This window comes from Mytilus galloprovincialis, chromosome 6 (genome assembly GCF_965363235.1).
Source record: "Mytilus galloprovincialis chromosome 6, xbMytGall1.hap1.1, whole genome shotgun sequence".
NCBI classification, from domain to species: Eukaryota; Metazoa; Mollusca; class Bivalvia; order Mytilida; family Mytilidae; genus Mytilus; species Mytilus galloprovincialis.
In genome coordinates this window covers 57,678,336-57,697,998 of record NC_134843.1, presented here as the reverse complement: position 1 = coordinate 57,697,998, position 19,663 = coordinate 57,678,336, and the positions used below count along the sequence as shown (strand labels likewise).

The 19,663-nt window shown below is 32.1% G+C and overlaps 1 protein-coding gene across 4 annotated transcripts in view; it reads left to right on the top strand.

The window, feature by feature from the left end:
• LOC143079958 (guanine nucleotide-binding protein G(s) subunit alpha-like) overlaps window positions 1–19,663 on the top strand; it is a 72,724-nt gene that overhangs the window by 11,335 nt on the left and 41,726 nt on the right. For all 4 annotated transcript variants that reach the window (XR_012979561.1, XM_076255591.1, XM_076255590.1 and 1 more), the window contains exon 6: window positions 14,649–14,703. Coding sequence is in view for 3 of the 4 variants with exons in the window: in XM_076255591.1 (XP_076111706.1) it covers window positions 14,649–14,703 (55 nt within the window). In the remaining variant the exon portion in view is untranslated. The remainder of the gene's footprint in view (window positions 1–14,648; window positions 14,704–19,663) is intronic.

Genomic DNA, 19,663 nt, shown 5'->3' with positions numbered 1-19,663 from the left:
AATGGACATGTACATTTTTAGCAGTAAATAGTCTTATCTCTAATGGACATGTACATTTTTAGCAGTAAATAGTCTTATCTCTAATGGACATGTACATTTTTAGCAGTAAATAGTCTTATCTCTAATGGACATGTACATTTTTAGCAGTAAATAGTCTTATCTCTAATGGACATGTACGTTTTTAGCAGTAAATAGTCTTATCTCTAATGGACATGTACGTTTTTAGCAGTAAATAGTCTTATCTCTAATGGACATGTACGTTTTTAGCAGTAAATAGTCTTATCTCTAATGGACATGTACATTTTTAGCAGTAAACTAATGACCAGTCCTCTCCTTCATCCCGATCCTTTGAATTCTTCTTTCCTTTTAATTCTTTGGGGGTAGGTTTGGGGGTATACCTTTTTCTGGAACTGGTTTTCTTCTTTCCTTTTAATTCTTTGGGGGTAGGTTTGGGGGTATACCTTTTTCTGGAACTGGTTTTCTTCTTTCCTTTTAATTCTTTGGGGGTAGGTTTGGGGGTATACCTTTTTCTGGAACTGGGTTTGAATAGTTTAATGTTTAATTTGCTGGAATGGAGAAATGCTGTGGATTCTTAATTATTCATTGGATACTAATTTTTCGTGGAATTCAAAGGGTACAGGTGAACCATGAAATTAAATGTTCAAAGAATATTAAATTTTCTATAGGCTTGTATGGAGACTTGGCAAAACCACAAAATGGAAAATCCACAAACATGTAAGTTTACCTTTATCCACGAAAAATTGGTACCCGCAAAAATAAATGAATCCACAGTAACCAGTTAAATAGTGTGGATCAGCGTGATCATGGATTTTATGATTGGATGATGCAGGAACAGATATATTATTTCCTCAGGAATTTAGGATGAGACTAGCTTCTACCACCTTTTCTTTCCCCCTTTAATTCTCCACTTTTCTCCCTGTTTCCTTCTTACCTGTGTCCCCGTTTCTTTCTTACCTGTCTCCCCCTCAATATTTGATTAGCAACAACAACAAGATGCTTCGCTGGTACTTTATTCACCTGCTGTGTTTTTCGATAAATTTTAATGTATAATTTACTTTTACGATTTTAAGGCAACATAATTTCTATAAAAAAAATCATCTTCAAAGTTTAAATTTAGCTGGTCTGGCTTTTAAAATAATTAATAGACACTTGGAAAGTATGTATAATTGATTTACTATGGTTTTTACCTTGGGGGGAAACTAGGTCAGATTTATTGTTAATCAAATTCAATATACAGTAATTGGGTCAAGACATTAATATTTTTGTTAAATAGCAGGTTATTTTGATAGTTTGAAATAATCGGGTCATAGTAATGGGGTCAATGTTAGACTTTTTTTGTGGTGGTGTGTACTTACTCCAAAACTGTAAATGCATACGAGTGAACTAAACGTAAATTAATATTATAGTAATATTCTTAGTTTACAGTGAAAACTGAAAAATTATATTAAAAACTTTTAACTTTTCTTGTATTTGTTAACAAAATTGGTAAGGTATCTTTTCATACTTAGTAAATTCTTATAGATGTACATGCATACATGTATATATCTAACAGATAGAAAATATGCAATTTGCATTTGAATACTTTGCAATTATATTTTACTATGAACATTTTTAATACCAACTGATAAATCAAGTAAAAAGAAAATGTCATGGGATCAATTTTGATACTGGTAATCCCTCATACAATATGAACGCCTTATATTTTGTTGAAAGGGATATGTTATTAAGTATTCATGTACATGTATGTCGGTAAAATTGAAACCAAAATTTTTAACTTTTTCATTTTTATGCAGTTAATCTGCATTATGGGAGCACCCTAGATTTGTGGTCTACCCAAAAAATGCTGAAATACTTGCCATTGTTATTATCTAGCTTGCTACTATGTTATATATAACTAATTGAACACTTTTTTAATACTTTTTATTCTAGAATATAAAAAATATTACCATAAAAACGTTAAATGGTCGTCGATTTTCCCAAAAGTTTTGAAGTTGCACATAGGAAGTAGTGCTCATTAGGAATTCTTATGTAGTTTATTATCGCCTGTGCTTTTGGCTAAGATTTAAAAAAACAATTGTACGAAATATTTAATCGCCTAAAATCTTTTAAGACAAGTAGTTAAGATTTCCCAAATGGCAAAAGTCGTAGGAATATTGTTTGTCGTCAATACGTAGTACAACTACGTCAGTAGTCTATTATATAATAAGTTTAACTGTTCATGCTGTTGGCGGCAATTTCAAATTAGAAGACGAAATTCGTATCTTTTCAATTTGGAGGCAGGGGTTCAAATTAGTGGTGGCCGAGGTCCGCGACCTTCCACTTTCGAATTGGTTACTAGCCACGCCCGACGGGTCTTCCACTCTGAGACAACTATATCACAGTTATAGTAGTCTCAGTTCCACTTGAAAGAAAATAAAAAATAGCTTTGCAAACCTTTTCGCCAAAGTCTCCAAATCAACGATCTCAAAACTTATTTTAATCATTATTATTCATGACAGCGATGTCAATTTTGTTCAATCGCTAGCTTTATACAGAAAATCGCCGACAAAAAATGTGTTAATACGAGTAAAATCGTATCTGACTGACAAAAACAACATTGGAACACAATGACAATGGCTGCCGTGAAAGACAATTACAATTTCGGATCCGATTCCGGAAGCGGATAAGGGTAATTCCGGGTGTTTGGCGAATCCAGGCAGGTGACAAAATACATCTATGCATGGTAAATGAATATAAACACTAGAATTGAAAACCAAAAGATATATGTAAAAGAAAGTAAAGCAGAAAATATTTTAAACAGAAACTCAAAATTACTTTTGACAAATTTTAATGTCAAAATCCAATACAATGTGACAGCTGGGAACAGTATATCTAACAATATATATGTTCCTGGTCACGGTTTAAATTTTCTTTATCAGTGATAAATGTTGATAATGCATGTAAGATGCTTTTAAAGTGTAAACAAATTACTGCAATTTTGAAGGGGTATTTTTTTCTTTCTCAATTTTGAAGGATCAGTTAAAGTAGCTGGAAGATTCTTACTTCATTTTCACAAATAACTACCTGAATGTAGGCAAATCATATGATATATAGGTGGCGTCCTTTGGGCCACTCTACCCCCTCCTGTTTGATAACTTTGAAACGGATGACCTCTCAACCATATACATTCATGTATGGGACTATATATATATAACTAATCAAATGAAATATAAGGGGAGTCCATGGGGTGACCCACCCCCTCCTGTTCAGTTAGGAACTTACGAAACGTTTGAGATCCCCACCCATAAACAATATATATTCATGTATGGGTCAATATAACTAATTAAATGAAATAAAGGGGGAGTCCCCATACCCCCTGCTGTTTGAGAACTTGGAAACCAATGAGATCCCCACCCCTAAACCATATATATTCATATATGGGACAATATAACAAATCAAATGAAATATAGGGGAAGTCCCTGGGGTCATCATATCCCTTCCTGTTTGAGAACTTGAAAACCCTCGAGATCCCAACCCTTAAACCATATATATTCATATATGGGACAATATAACAAATCAAATGAAATATAGGGGAAGTCCCTGGGGTCACCCTACCCCTTCCTGTTTGAGAACTTGAAAACCCTCGAGATCCCCACCCCTAAACCATATATATTCATGTATGGGACAATATAACAAATCATTTACATTTACTATGGGCAGGTCAGTCAGACCTCACCTTAGATCCTTGTAGTAGTGAACATTTGTCTGATTTGTGTCGCATAACTATTGTACTATAGAACACATACTCAGTTTTCTTTACAGGGAAACCAGTCCATTCATATTATTACATGTTCGTACTAAGTCAACACGTACTACTAACACTATAACAGTCAACTAAAACCAACGTTAACTACCAACTAGAACAACTACAATCATTGTGAACTTGTACCACTGCAGACTCGCCATAAAAAATATACATTTATATATTCATTGCTATTGAAACCTTGATAACATATAAATTATTTGCCTTAATAATTAATTCATTAGATAAACATAAATGTACAATATATGAATGTTTAATGCCACATCAGAGGCAGATTTAGAGGGTTTTTCAGTGCCCCCCCTTTCCATTTTTGAGAAAAAATTTGGTTGATTATATAGGGAATCACTGAAGCATGACTGGAGCAGGTCCCCTGTTAGGCAGGCAGTGGGCCCCCACTTATGAAAATTTCTGGATCCGCCACTGCACATAATTACGTTTGCCTGGTTTTTGGTTAACTGCCTTCAGCGCTTACAGCGCTTTGATTTTTTTTAAATTCTCTGCCATGCTTTACTATGCATTTTTGAATAAGTTTGTTTTTTATAATTCCTAAGTTCAGACAGTTCTAATCAGAAGGATCATAAGTACCCAGTAGGTACTAGCTCCCCAGAAGGGTATGAGTACCAGGTACTACCAAGAATGGATGAGCTACAAATACAAAAAATCATGCAGATATATATAAATAAACATTTGATTTAATGTAGTTCCAGATTGGCTTGATTTAAGAAAAGCTCTGAATTACTCTATGCAGACTTCAAAGACCCATCAATGACCTTGGTTGTTTTCTTTTAATTTTTTTTTTTGGGGGGGGGACTATTTTACACTACCTTATTTCCATTCTCAATTATATTTCAAAGATGTGCTACCAACTTAGAATACTCAAATGTAAAAAATAATCAAGATAAGACTAAAAAAACAACTGATGATGAGGTTTCTGACTATCAGTATACATGAGAATTTTTTTCAGGTTTTACTTCCAAATTTTAATGTTAAAATAGATTTTCCAGAAATGGTCAATTATTTTCTTGTATTTTGATTCTTATATTTTTATATCTCTTTATGTTTAAATGTGGAAAACCTGTCAGAATTTGGCCTTTGGTTGAAGAATGATTTTGAAATGCCATATTTACATAATATAGAGTAAAATATTCTAATTAATACAGTGATCTGGATATAAGACATATATACAGTGAACAAGATAATTACACTAGTACATTTCATAAGTTGTCATGTACATGCAGTTAGGTGCTGCCTGTTCTACGGTCATTCAACTTCTAACTGAAAAACGAAATCCGAGATTAATATAAAATAATATTTGGCAGGTCTGATTTGAAATCCCACTTATGACATAGGAAATCTAACACCTTTTCTATATACCTGTGTAAAGGCATTTAATACACACAATCAATCAGGAGATCTAAGCCCACTCTCAGAGATTACAAAAGTCAGCTATTTTTAGCACCCCTTTTATCTGATCTTGTCCAAAAATAGCTCATTATTGACACAGTTTAAAAGCTTTAGTACATACACAATCCAGGGCTAGAAAATTGCTTCCCTATGTGAATAATGGGGCCCTGCGATGGGGTGATCACAGTCTCTGTGTAACGACTTCTTGGTTCAATACCCTGAAGGAATTTGTTAAAATCAATAAGCCCAATAAATATGAAATAAGTATGTGGTATTTTTAGCCTGGATAATGTCTATTAATGATTTTTTCACCTCTTATGCAAGTTTTAACTTGTTAAGCTTGAATATATATCTTCCAACTTCATTATTGTGAAACTTAATAATTTTATACAGAATATTAATTTCTAATCATACTTCCAAATCTACCACATCAATTCCACAAAAATCCAGTCTTTTCTTGTTTCCTTGATGACATGCCATAGAAAGGTGCTTGAGGTTTGGATAGGGGACTTAATTTCTTGATATAAATTTCTGTGGCCAATTTTATCTATTCATTGTATTTTTGCACTTAATTGTATATTCTGTTCACCCCCATCCAGACCCAGTGTTCTCTTTGCCATTGCATAAACAAATAGACATAGGAAGAACATGGACATTTGAAGCCTAAATCTAGATTCAAAAAAATTTTTTTTTTCTAATATTTTTACTTTTTTCTTAAAAACAAATTAATCATAGTGGTAATCTGTCTTAGCAATATGGGGAGGGGGGGTAGTTTCAGGTTTGTAGGAAAACATTCATAAGGCCACCCTTAAAAAATTGTTTGTTTGGCATTGCCGACCCACACTATCAGCAGGTGGGTAGGTAGGTAGGGATTTTTTTTTTTTACATTTAAAAGCTGTATACATGTAAATTATGAAGTCTCTAGATCAATGTTGTCTAAAGCATTGCAGCATTGTTGTGTGTACATGCTGGTGGTTTCTTTGAAAGGGGTCAACCGTCAATGTCACATTCTACATCATATGGATAATTTCATGTAAGACAGTCAGTTTTATTGGAAGAGTTAACCAAAGTACCCAGAAAAAAACACAGAACTTAGGCAGGAAACTGACAAATTAACCATATCAAATGTATGACGTGACAATTGATCTTTTATTGTGGGACTGCCCATTGAACAGAGGCCTGATGTCACATCTTGAAGTTGTGGTCACAGTTTGGTAAAATTACCACAAGTTAAATGGCTCAACCACTACGGCTCCTTGTACAAATGGACAAAGATTTAAAACTTTGCTTGCTTTGGTTTTATAAACATCACTTTCTATAACATATAGGTAATTTCATGGCAGTCAGTTTTAGTGGCGTATTAAATCGTAGTACTTGAAGGAAAATGCCAAACTGCGGGAGGAAACTGACTATAAACCTTATCACATATGACATGAAAATCAAACCTTAATTTTACAACTGCCCAACAAAGGCTCAAACCAATACCTAGAGTCTAGTAAACATACATGTAAGGTGTGACGAACTACCATACAAACATGCCTACTGCCCCTGATAAGTTTTGAGGATAAAGGATCTGTACCAAATTAGGATAGCAAAATATTAAAAATTTGGAAGGTTGGCACAAATAGACATACTAATATTATCCAAGTGCAAGGTTTTTCAGGGCTAGGTTTAAAACGTATGATAAATTCAAAATGGAAATATGCAGCAGGACAGACAATTTTTGCAGATAAATAAATTATGGGTTGTAATGCTTGTTTGATTAACAGAAATTTGGACATGCATTACATGAATACAGATAAATTAATGAGCCCTTAGAATTGTGGAAAAGGAGGGGATTTTATTCATCACTAGTACGCTAGATACATTTATAAATATGTTTCTGTCAGTATCTTTTATGTTTTAAGAATTATCTTATTCATGTTAAGAAGAAAGGCAAGAAAAGGGGGAAGTACTTCAATTGACACAAGATGCTAGTCTTTAAAATATGTATGTTTTGTTCCAGGCTAGCATCTACTGGTACAAAACTACTATAAACCTGTAAATCTGGGACCATTTTGGTCTTTTAGCTTTGGTGCTTACAGCAATAATTATCTTGAATGCATCATTGTGGTTCTGACTGGAGTAGATACTTTGTTCTCTGGTTTAAGGGAAAATTTGTCAATGATAAATTTCGAATATTTAATAAGTTCAACAAATGTACGAGCCACGCATATTTGTTCTGTGATGTCCCGGTGAAAAACTTCTATCTCATGAAGCGACAAAGTCAAGCAGAAATCATCTGTTTCTGCTTTACAAAAGGTAAAATTTGAGTCCTCTACAAGGTCTCTCAGAACGTTTCTTTCAAAGAATAGCTGAAAATTTGATTTTTGATAAAATCCATTCCCTTAACCAATTCATTGCAGCATAGGGAGATGCTTTCCCCTGCCGGCCTCTTTGACATTACTTTTGGCAGACTTTTTCTATTCCAAGTCATTTAAATGTTTGCTCTCAATACAGTGTAAGGCAAGTGCTTTTAAGATCGTGATTTGAAATAAGTAAAGCCAGGAACAAACTTGGCGGATACGATCAAATTCCGGCACAATTTCGATTTTTTTTAAATAAAAAAAAATAAATTCCTGAAACGCAAATAAAATTATTTGGGCGGCAAGTTTTTCAGTGGGTCGGGCGTCAATGCCAAACAAATAAAATTTTATTTTAGGCCTAATTGATTAATTTCAAATTATTATCCCTATAAAGGATTCGATTTCAAGAATACTATAAAAAGTAGTTTTGCAATGCCATGTCTAAATGTATTCAAAAGAAATAGTCAAATAGAATATTTTTTTCTTTATCATGTTTATGATACTCACATAATAAAATCATCATAAAAACACCTGAATAATAGATTTAATGTAATGATTCACAAACTATAATTAACAATAAATTTATGTAATGAACTTCTCCCATTTCCAATGTATATATATATTATGTATCATAAGCCATAATAAGAAAATATTCTTATTTTTAGATGAAGAAAGAGAGTCCTTGACAAAAAAGTTTTAATTCTGTATTTACAAAACAAATCTATTCATATATTTAATAGCTTGTACATTTCAATTAATAAGGATATGAATTATTGATACAAGTCAAACATATCAATTAAATTGAGCACTTTCAATAACTTGTACCAGGATGTTTTGATTTATGGCAATAAAAAAAAAAGATTAAAAGCTGAGTGTTGTAAATTTAGGTCAGTCTGTAAGCTTGCTAATTAATGAATGGACTGACAATTTCATGAAAAATATAATGATTAGGCAAAAATATTGGTGAAAGAACATGGATTGATGAAATCATCTAATATCTATAATAAAAAAAAATATTTGTAAAATTGTCCTTAAATTACTTGCCTCTAAATTTTCTATTGGGATACTTTTACTTTAATAATTCTGCCACACTCTGTATTGTTTGATAGTACACAGGGGCATCAATGTTTTTAAATTACTATTTAATTTTTTAAAACATTGAAATACTGGTATTCAATAGTACCAAAAAAAAAAGACTGTTTTGTAAATCCAGATGCATTTGTAACTTATGTTCAACTTGAAACTGTCTGTTTATTTTCTTGTCTCAAAATCGACACTAGCATGATTGATTCTTTAGGAATTTGAAACAATTACTCTATAAAGTCATTTTAATTTTAAACTGTTACATTCTGTAAATCATATTTTAACCTTTTTTACTCAAAACAGGTTCGAAATTTCATGTTTAATACTCCTGCTGTGCAAAAGAGTCGATATATTTTGGTGTATGTGGTGATGTGACTGACTTGAACAGTTTAAAACAGATAGCCCTAACTTCTAAGTTCTTAAAAGATAGCGGAAATAGCTTAAAAAATTTCCAAACTTTGGAGTAATCCGTCTAGTAGATAGTAGCATTGCCAAATTAAATATGAAGATGTGTACAAATACATAATTCAATTCAAAATTATAAAGAAGGCAGGTCAAAAGTTAATGGTTTTTATTTATATCAGTCTGTCATCAGTGTCATATTAGTAATATCATGAAATGTATTGCTTTAGATACATGTACATGTATGTTGTCGGAGGGTTTGGAATATTTCTTTTGCAAAGTGATAATGCAAGGATAATTCAGTGGCAATGTACGAAATAATTCAGTGGCATTATGTATGAAATGATTCAGTGGCAATTAATTTCCATAGATGATTTAAGATCATTGGATTTGTTGTTATCAGTGTATTTCTTCACACAAGATTGAGGTAAGCGCGATGTGTTTATGTGGGTGTAGTAGAATCCCCTCAACACAATTATATATGACAGTACAGGTGAAGACTTGTAAGATTTCCCATTCATCAATGTATCTGATAAAACCGAGGATTAAACCAGGCGTCGTACATTAGGGGATTGCATTATTTTAACCTCATGTCGTACATTAGAGGAATGCATTATTTTAACCTCATGTCATACATTTATAGGGGAATGCATTAATTTAACCTCACGCTTGTTGATTTGTTTGTCAACATATGCAATTGTATTTTTAGAAATTTCAACAATTTGTTTGGTATGTGTGAGTTCACAATTGGATTATTGTGGGGCTGATTCTCCTGTCCTCTCTTTTGTAGCTAATTTTTATACGACCGCAAATTTTGAAAAAATTTTCGTCGTATATTGCTATCACGTTGGCGTCGGCGTCGTCGTCGTCGTCGTCGTCGTCGTCCGGCGTCCGAATACTTTTAGTTTTCGCACTCTAACTTTAGTAAAAGTGAATGGAAATCTATGAAATTTTAACACAAGGTTTATGACCACAAAAGGAAGGTTGGTATTGATTTTGGGAGTTTTGGTCCCAACATTTTAGGAATTAGGGGCCAAAAAGGGCCCAAATAAGCATTTTCTTGGTTTTCGCACTATAACTTTAGTTTAAGTTAATAGAAATCTATGAAATTTTGACACAAGCTTTATGACCACAAAAGAACGATTGGGATTGATTTTGGGAGTTTTGGTCTCAACAGTTTAGGAATTAGGGGCCAAAAAAGGGCCCAAATAAGCATTATTCTTGGTTTTCGCACAATAACATTAGTTTAAGTAAATAGAAATCAATGAAATTTAAACACAATGTTAATGACTACAAAAGGAAGGTTGGTATTGATTTTGGGAGTTTAGGTCCCAACAGTTTAGGAATTAGGGGCCAAAAAGGGACCCAAATAAGCATTTTTCTTGGTTTTCGCACCATAACGTTAGTATAAGTAAATAGAAATCTATGAAATTTAAACACAAGGTTTATGACCATAAAAGAAAGGTTGGGTTTGATTTTGGGAGTTTTGGTCCCAACATAATAAGGGGCCCAAAGGGTCCAAAATTAAACTTTTGTTTGATTTCATCAAAATTGAATAATTGGGGTTCTTTGATATGCTGAATCTAACTGTCATGACTGTGTATGTAGATTCTTAACTTTTGGTCCCGTTTTCAAATTGGTCTACATTAAGGTCCAAAGGGTCCAAAATTAAACTTAGTTTGATTTTGACAAAAAATGAATCAGTTAGGTTCTTTGATATGCTGAATCTAAAAATGTACTTAGATTCTTGATTATTGGCCCAGTTTTCAAGTTGGTCCAAATCGGGGTCCAAAATTAAACTTTGTTTGATTTCATCAAAAATTGAATAAATGGGGTTCTTTGATATACCAAATCTAACTGTGTATGTAGATTCTTCATTTTTGGTCCTGTTTTCAAATTGGTCTACACTAAAGTCCAAAGGGTCCAAAATTAAACTTAGTCTGATTTTAACAAAAATTGAAATCTTGAAGTTCTTTGATATGCTGAATTCAAAAATGCACTTAGATTTTTTATTATGGGCCCAGTTTTCAAGTTGGTCCAAATCAGGATCTAAAATTATTATATTAAGTATTGTGCAATAGCAAGTCTTTTCAATTGCACAGTATTGCGCAATGGCAAGAAATATCTAATTGCACAATATTGTGAAATATCAAAAAAAAATTTAATTAGAGTTATCTTTCTTTGTCCAGAATAGTAAGCAAGAAATATCTAATTGCAAAATATTGTGCAATAGCAAGATTTTTTTTTAATTGGAGTTATCTTTCTTTGTCCAGAATCAACTTAAATCTTTGTTATATACAATATACAATGTATATTCACTTTTTACTACCAACTGATAAATTAAAATAATCTTTACCATTCAGTGATAACAAGCAGTTTTTTTACATCTTAATATTTTATGATGTATTTAAATGAGTAGTTATTGTTGCAAACTCCATTAGAAATTTTAATTGAGATTAGTTTTGGAATAAGGGAAAGGGGGATGTGATTAAAAAAATTGGGTTCAATTTTTCTCATTTGAAATTTCATAAATAAAAAAGAAAATTTCTTCAAACATTTTTTTGAGAGGATTAATATTCAACAGCATAGTGAATTGCTCTAAGAGAAACAAAAATTTTAAGTTCATTAGAACACATTCATTCTGTGTCAGAAACCTATGCTGTGTCAACTATTTAATCACAATCCAAATTTAGAGCTGAATCCAGCTTGAATGTTGTGTCCATACTTGCCCTAACCGTTCAGGGTTCAACCTCTGCGGTCGTATAAAGCTACGCCCTGCAGAGCATCTGGTTTCTTGGTGATATATACAGAAAACCAATTGTCAAACACCAACAATTTTCTGCTATTGAAACATTTATGCACAGATGAAAATGCTTATTACATTTTTAGAAAAAGAGGGTAATTTTGGACACAATTCTGCAATAAAGACATTATTTTAAACATTGCAAAGAATTCTTGAACTTTAACACAACATAATTAATAAAGGTTATAAAAGCTCCCTGAAAAAATATTCCTCAACCTCTAGATTTTTGAATTACCTGCATATTTTAGTTGATGATATGAAACGAGGAAAATTCATGAATACATGTAACACAAAAATACACCAAATCATTTTTAATTGCTACTCATCTGAGTTATTGCTATCTGCAATGGAAACAAATGGAATATTTATAAATGAAAGTAGTCAATTCAATGTAATAAATGTTTGACAGTTTATGTGCAGTCAATACAATATATTTTGTTCATCCTGTAATTTAGCACATTTTGTTGACATCATTAAAGTTAAAGGAACACCCCTTTAGCATAAAGAATCAGGAGTTCTAGGAATTTTTGTCATCCGTATGTAGTATTTGAATTGGTCTAGGAAGTTCTTTTGTCCATGTTGAATTTGATTGGACTGTTTTCCTCTATACTTTTGTTTATACATGGAATAAGATGAAATAGGAAGGGTTGCACACTAAAATAATTAGTTTGATCCTACTTTAAGTAAATATCAAGTTCATTAGGGAACCTAGCTAGTCATTGGTTATAATTTATTACATCTATTGAGGAATTTGGTATTAAGTTTTCAGTATTATATTGAATAGCTTGTCAGAACTCTTTTTGATTTTGATTTTAAGCAGTGTAGCATAGACATTTTAGTTTGAGAACGTAAATTTGAATTCATCTATTTTATCCTGAAAGCTATGAGGACTTTTTTTTTTTTTTTATTCATACTCATTTCTGTCTATGAGTTGTATACACTTCCTATCTTGAAAAATCTAGAGATCTCAGACAGGCTCTTCATTTGTATAAAAGTACACCACAGATTAATCAGTTTTTTTGCTAGTTTAGACTTGATAAAGCAAAGTATATATTGTACTGAATGTAAAAATGGATAAATAGAAAGATTTAGTATAACAAATGTTAATGTGATTCCATTCAACACTTTAATATAGCTCAGACATAAGTAGGAATTTATAGAATATTACATTTTATACTCTATTGGCTTTGTGGGATTTTACAAATATTGCGACACTTAATTTCACATTGAACAAAGAATATCCTATATAAATATTGATGTGTTCTATTTAAATCTCTATGTGTGCATAGATTATGGCTTACTTGCTATAAATTATTCACTGTGTTACTATTATTAGAAACATACTGAGTCATCCCAGCCATATCTAGTTACAAAAGCTAACACAGGTCATGGTAAATAACTTGGTTTGTAGGGGCCAAGGGGGCACTCTTTATTTCTGATTCACCCCTTTGTGTCTCCTCTTAATTTTGTGACAGCTTTAGATCATTTACACATATAATATTTTTAGGTTTTAAGACAGTTGAGTATGTGCTGTTGTATTCTTTAATTAAAGTCAGGTACAGATGAACCCCTTCAGTGTTTATATCCACTGTCTGGTTCCAGCAGCTTGGAATAATCCAGTTTTTCTGACCTCAAATATTTTTTGTCCAATATCTAGGTCATTTGGACTATTTAAGATTCATTAACAAGCCAAATTGGAATTGATCACTTGAGTTTACCCAGTTAGATTAAAACAATATCCCACCCTTCACTTATAATGGGGTCAATTTCTAAAAATTTAACATTTCATTTATTTCGATTGGTAATAATTATTAGTTCTATAACAAGACCAAAAACAAGTTTATATTGATGATTATTGTAAACATAAGAATATGTTAGGTTTATAAGCTTTTACATAAGGGAATAGAACTGAACAGCTGTGTCATTTATTTATGAGATGAGCTATTTTTAGATTGTGTTGATGTATTAGTTACAATATTAGTGTTTTCCTTTTCACCTGGACAAAGGCCATCATACCCACTCTGTTCTACCAAAAGGGGTACACAAGAGGGTTCAGTGTTAATGTTGGAAAGGAAGAAATTTGTAAAGATTTATACTTTGTTGAAAAGCACTTTAACACCTATTATTACAATAAGGATGTATATGAAAAGACATAGACGGAAAGACAAGGGAGTTGGAAAATATATAAATGGTATCAAATGAATGAGGCAATTGAAGAGTGTTTCCTATGTTATTGAAAGAAAGAGAGGTGTTTTATGGGAGGGAAGGGTTGGGGGAGGATTTTTAAGGTTGAAGGTTGTCTCAATTACTAACTATTTTACAATTGTCTCTTGCAACAAACCCACTTAAAAGTATAGCAAATCATTTAGAACATTTGATTTAAAAAAAAGAAAGAAAAAACTTAAAGTTAAGAAATATGCTTGAGTGCCCCTATAGTGATTGAGTAGTATACATAAGCATCCATAGATATGACAATATGTAGCTAGGTGAGGGAGGTTATTTACATGTACATGCACTCAAGTGTCAACATACAACATATATATTATGGAAAAACCTAGTATTTGTTTCACCTTATAAATCTATTTATAGCTCAATTTGCCAGGAGCTGGTAAAAGATATATGATATAATTGAATGTTTTTTTAGAGGGGTACATCTTACAAAATTTGAGCTCATTTGATAGAATCTTGCTTATGATTTACTTGACATAGTTTTGACCTTATGGGCATCTACGTCCTTGAGTATAATTTAAGGTTGACAAACTAATAAAGAATTTTTGTCTCTTTACAGCTTTTTAGACAGAGTTCATATAGTGAAACAACCAGATTACACTCCAACAGAACAGGTAGGTTACAGTAGAAACTGCAAGCTAACTTTGAACTGACAGTAAAACCTCAACCTTTCTCATTCTCAGATGGGGCAATGTTTGTGTCTAAACCTTGTCACCACCATTTGATCTGAACTGGTGATAGAAAAATTTTAAAAAAGTCAATCTTGTCTCAGGGACTCCCCTCGACAAGACCATACAGCCTTTACATTCTAATTGAATTGAATCATATGTATGTACTAGGTAATAACAACTTCCAAGGCGAAAAACAATAAAATCTGTTAGTTTTTCACTGAGACTTTTAGTTAATTAGGAGTCTCTGAGACATCTTTTACCTGGTCTGTCATTCACATGTGTATGGATTTTTGTTTGGATTTTGAACAACTATCTATCCTATCATTTCTTTTATGAACTCAGCCACAATGATAAAGTTTTCCACTGTAAATTTCACAGCATAAAAGATGACCCCCATTGCAGGTCTATAAGGGCTTATTACTACTGTCCATTTGCATTTAAATGAGAGTTGTCAAATACTAGTCTTCTGGAATTCCTGCTTTCATTCTAATATTCACTATGAGCAGAGATTCTTTATTTAGAACTGATCTAGCACAAAATTTGAGGTGATTTAAATTTCTGAAAAATAATTTAGTAATTGACAGGTTACTATCAGCCGATTTTAGTCATACCTGAATATACTTCAATTTATAAATACATATTTCTTAAGTTAAATATTTCAAAATGTTAAATATAATGTTTTATTGAAATCTTGCATGCATGTAGTTATGAAGCAATAGAATTTAATGTGTTCACAATAAAAACCGAACCATTGGGGGTAATGTATCAGGGTGGATTTAAGTAGATTTATCATTTAAGTTAGCATTAATTTATACTAAATGATAGAATATAGTAAATAGTATAATTGTGCTTTCAAATGATTCGTTCTAAAAATAACTTGTATTCTGATAGGTATACATTATATTTTACATAATATATAGGGTTAATAGATAAATGTTGTATTTTTTAAAATGGTCCTCAGAGTTTGTGATTCATCAACTTATTCTAATACTTTGTACTGATAATTGATAGTTTTTATGTTCCCACTGTGTGGGGCATTAAGTGTTACCCTTTACTGTCTGCATAGGCGGATCCAGGGGGGCATGGGGGGCCAGGCCCTCCTTTCGTGGGAAAAATTTGGTTGATTATATAGGGAATCACTGAAGCATGACTGGAGCGGGCCCCCCTTAGGAAACGTTCTGGGTCCGCCACTGGTCTGTATGCACTCCCCCAAAGGGTTTATGTTCTCATAACTTTTTATCAGTATATTGTATAAAAGTTTATAAGGTTATATGCAATTGGGGACATCATCTGTGTTTGATGTACACATTCTCTATTTATTTTTTATTGACACTACAAGGGTACAGGTTTAGAAATATAAAAATATGGTGTGGAAATGTTTATTGTATTATTTAAAACAATACTTCCTGAATAACAATATTAATTTCTAAAAAAAATTGTCAACTAATTATAACTGCATGAAAAAATTTGTGAATTCACAGTTAGTTATGCATTCTTTTATAACCAGTGATTTGCCACTGTTTTAAGAGCTTAAAGAGTATAGGGAATATTATTACATGTATGTTAGAGAATTGTATTAGCGAAGAGTATTAAAGAAAATCAGCATTCAAAGTACTTAACCATTGAATACCTGTTTTTGCCACTAATAATATCCCATTTAGTAATATATAAAGTAAATATTGTGTCCTTACACCAGATTATAAATGATTTAATCACAGGAGAACCAACATGGCAGAGTATACTGTGTAAACATTCCAAATTAGTATTTAAATTACTTGATTTATATAACGCATGTACATATATATAATATTTAACACTACATTTATACCCCCTGCAAACCACTTTTTGTAGGTAGGGATATATTGGAATGAGCCTTTTTAGAGCATTTTCTGCATAGTTTATTTCAATTTTCTAAAATAATTATGAATCGGTCTAAAAATGAAGCTTAAGCAGATTTTCCAATGGTGCCTTTTAAGTTATTGACCCTTTTTATCATATGCCACTTTTAAAGTAGAGTTTCATTTAAGTTTTGTAGTTATTGTTTACACATGAGACTGTTGCAATGTTTGATCCATGTACAAGTATGCATGTTTGTGGAAAGTTCAGGTGCGTTATGTTTCCCTAAAACGGAATAAAGTTGAGAGTTTAATCCCTTATGGGCATGTTCGGTTACAATGTCTTTTTTCATGCACTTTCTACAAGATCTTATGCTTTTGTTAACAAACACAACAAAGGCACGAATTTGCCGTTGATATATCTGTTTCAGGCTTCAAACTTTCAGCTGCCATTTGCAGTTCTTCAAATACTGTGAAATAATGAAATCTAGACAGCTTGCATGCAGCAGCTAGTGTACACTAATGCACATGTTTACATATTTACAAAACACATAAAAGAATGTCATTCCAGAGAAAGGTCAATTAGGTCATCCAATCAATAGTTTAAATCATTAATATATATGCAGGTCTTTTTTTCACCTTAGGATATAGGTATGGTCTCATTGGTGGATCTGAACCCTGATCCTAATTATTGTTTTGTCAGAATCACGTATCCTGGTTATTATTGCAATGAAAAGCCCTTTTAATTTCTCATTTTCAAGTTAGATAATTAAGGCTTTCACATGTTACTCTTATATCCCAATGAGACCCCGCTATAGTACTAGGGTATATTTACATAAGGCCAAATGGTCTAAGTAGTTACTACTGTAATCACTAGCCAGTCAACACTGATGTTGTGAGTTCGAACCACACTCGTGTGGATGCAATTGACTCCAATCTCTATTGACTAGGATTTTCAGTTTTCCTATCAAGGGTTTGTGGTTTTCTCAGGGCACTCTTGATTCCTCACTAATAAAAACTAGCTGTCACGAAATAGCCCAAAAGGGGTGCTTAAATGTGGTGTTAAAACAAAACAAGTTAAAAAATTGTATATTTATATTTACCTAGTACATGTTTTTGCAATGAACAAATGCTTTTTATTTCTTTTTTGGGGGGGCACAATTATTGGATGGATGAATGTGTGAATGGGGCAAAATGTATGATTCAGACCCAACTATTTTTTGATAATTTTGAAAATTATAAGTAAAAAATGTTGGCAGGAACATACACCTTAGTAAGTCCGGAGCAGCATTTCATAATTTTTATACTATAAAAAGAAAAAAGTTGGAAGTTGTATGAGCTGTCTCATATTCTCACCCTATTACCATCCAGGAATCGTCAATCTGTTGTATTGCAATGGCAGTTAGAACAGCACACAAAAATCTGCTAACAAGATAGCAATCATGAACACACTCCTTTTAGATTCTGCCATAGTGATAGTTAGTTATACCATGTAATATTTTTGTCTTAAATAATATTCAAGAGTGAAATTTTCATTTATTGGGGCCTAAGGTTACATTCTTAAATCCTTTTGTATTAAAGGATTTAGTGAAAGTACAAATTGTTTTGGAGTTTTCAATGCACAGCTGCATATTTTTTTGATCTTGTATTTAATATGGCGTTCAAATATGAGGTCAGAGACCCTTATTTTTTTCAAAAGTGCCCTCAGGAAATTTAACATTTAAATTCAAAAATATTATATTTGTATTAACCTTAGGTACTTATGATTCAGACTTATGAAATTGATCTTTTGACTTTTCATCAAGAAAAAAATACTTGCACAAAAAAAGAAAAACATCAGAAAGGTCAGAGACTTGCACCTTTAGAGAGATAGTACAACATTTAATCCAACACCCCTTCTTTAACTAAATAACTTAATAAATCTAGAAGGCTTTTTATTTGAAAATGGCTACTTATAATATTTATTGGGGGTTCGGTGGGGATGAAATTATTCATTATAAAAAGTTCAAAATGTTTGATCATATAAGATGTTGACAGAAAGTCATGCTCTGTTTTGTGCATTAATATTGTTTTGTAAGATCTGTACAGTAATATTGATACCGTCTGAGAATTTCATTTAAATTTCTTTATCAATGAACTTGAACCTAGATTAAGGTGAATTAGATCATGGAAAATTATATAGACACATTTAAATCTTTTATATACCATTTGTAAATGCACATGTATAATGTGCTTGCCAAGTTTTGGAATTAATACTATTAGTCTAGGTAGAATGTGTAAGAATCAAAACTCCAGTGTATAAGCATAGTTAAAACTGGTATAAAATGACTTGCATTACTTTTTGACACCTTTTAATCAGTATTCATCTTTACTTGTCTCTGTTTCATCTATTCACAACTTTTATAGCCCCTAGGAAATTTAGAGTAAAAATGCCAAATTGTGTTGTTACTTATCTGTTGAAGATGGTTGGTTGACTTCTAGTTGTATATTTGTGTCGATAGGTTGCTGTCTTATTGACTTTTTGTCTTCATATCTGTATTTTTGGCACAAATATAAACTGTCTAGCCTAAGAGTTTCTATTATTATCCTGGAAGACTAGCTGTTATTTACCAACTATGTTAATGGACATAGACATTACATAACTGGACATAAGTCATTGGGTGAAAAATTTACAACAAGCCATTGATAAGATGAAAAATTAAAAAGGCATTGACTATAAAACTGACAGAAATGCTTGAATGTACTCTTATACTTTGTTTTAAGAGGTCTAAATTCATGATGATGCATACAAGTAACAAGATTTCTATTATAAACCAAATAATTCACTTGAAGCCAGTGGAAAAAGGTCTCTTATATTCCCTTTACACAGAACTGTTTGTCCAAACAGCATTCACTGTTTATACTTATCTAAAGAAAGAGAAGGTTATATGGACTTGCCTTTTTTGCAATAAGATATTTTAAATGCTGATGAAAAGTGTGAATATGGAAGATTATGAGAAAAAAATCAGATGTTGCAAAAGTTCAGGTTCAATATCTGCCCTCGTTATTTTCCCCTTCACCTATATCAC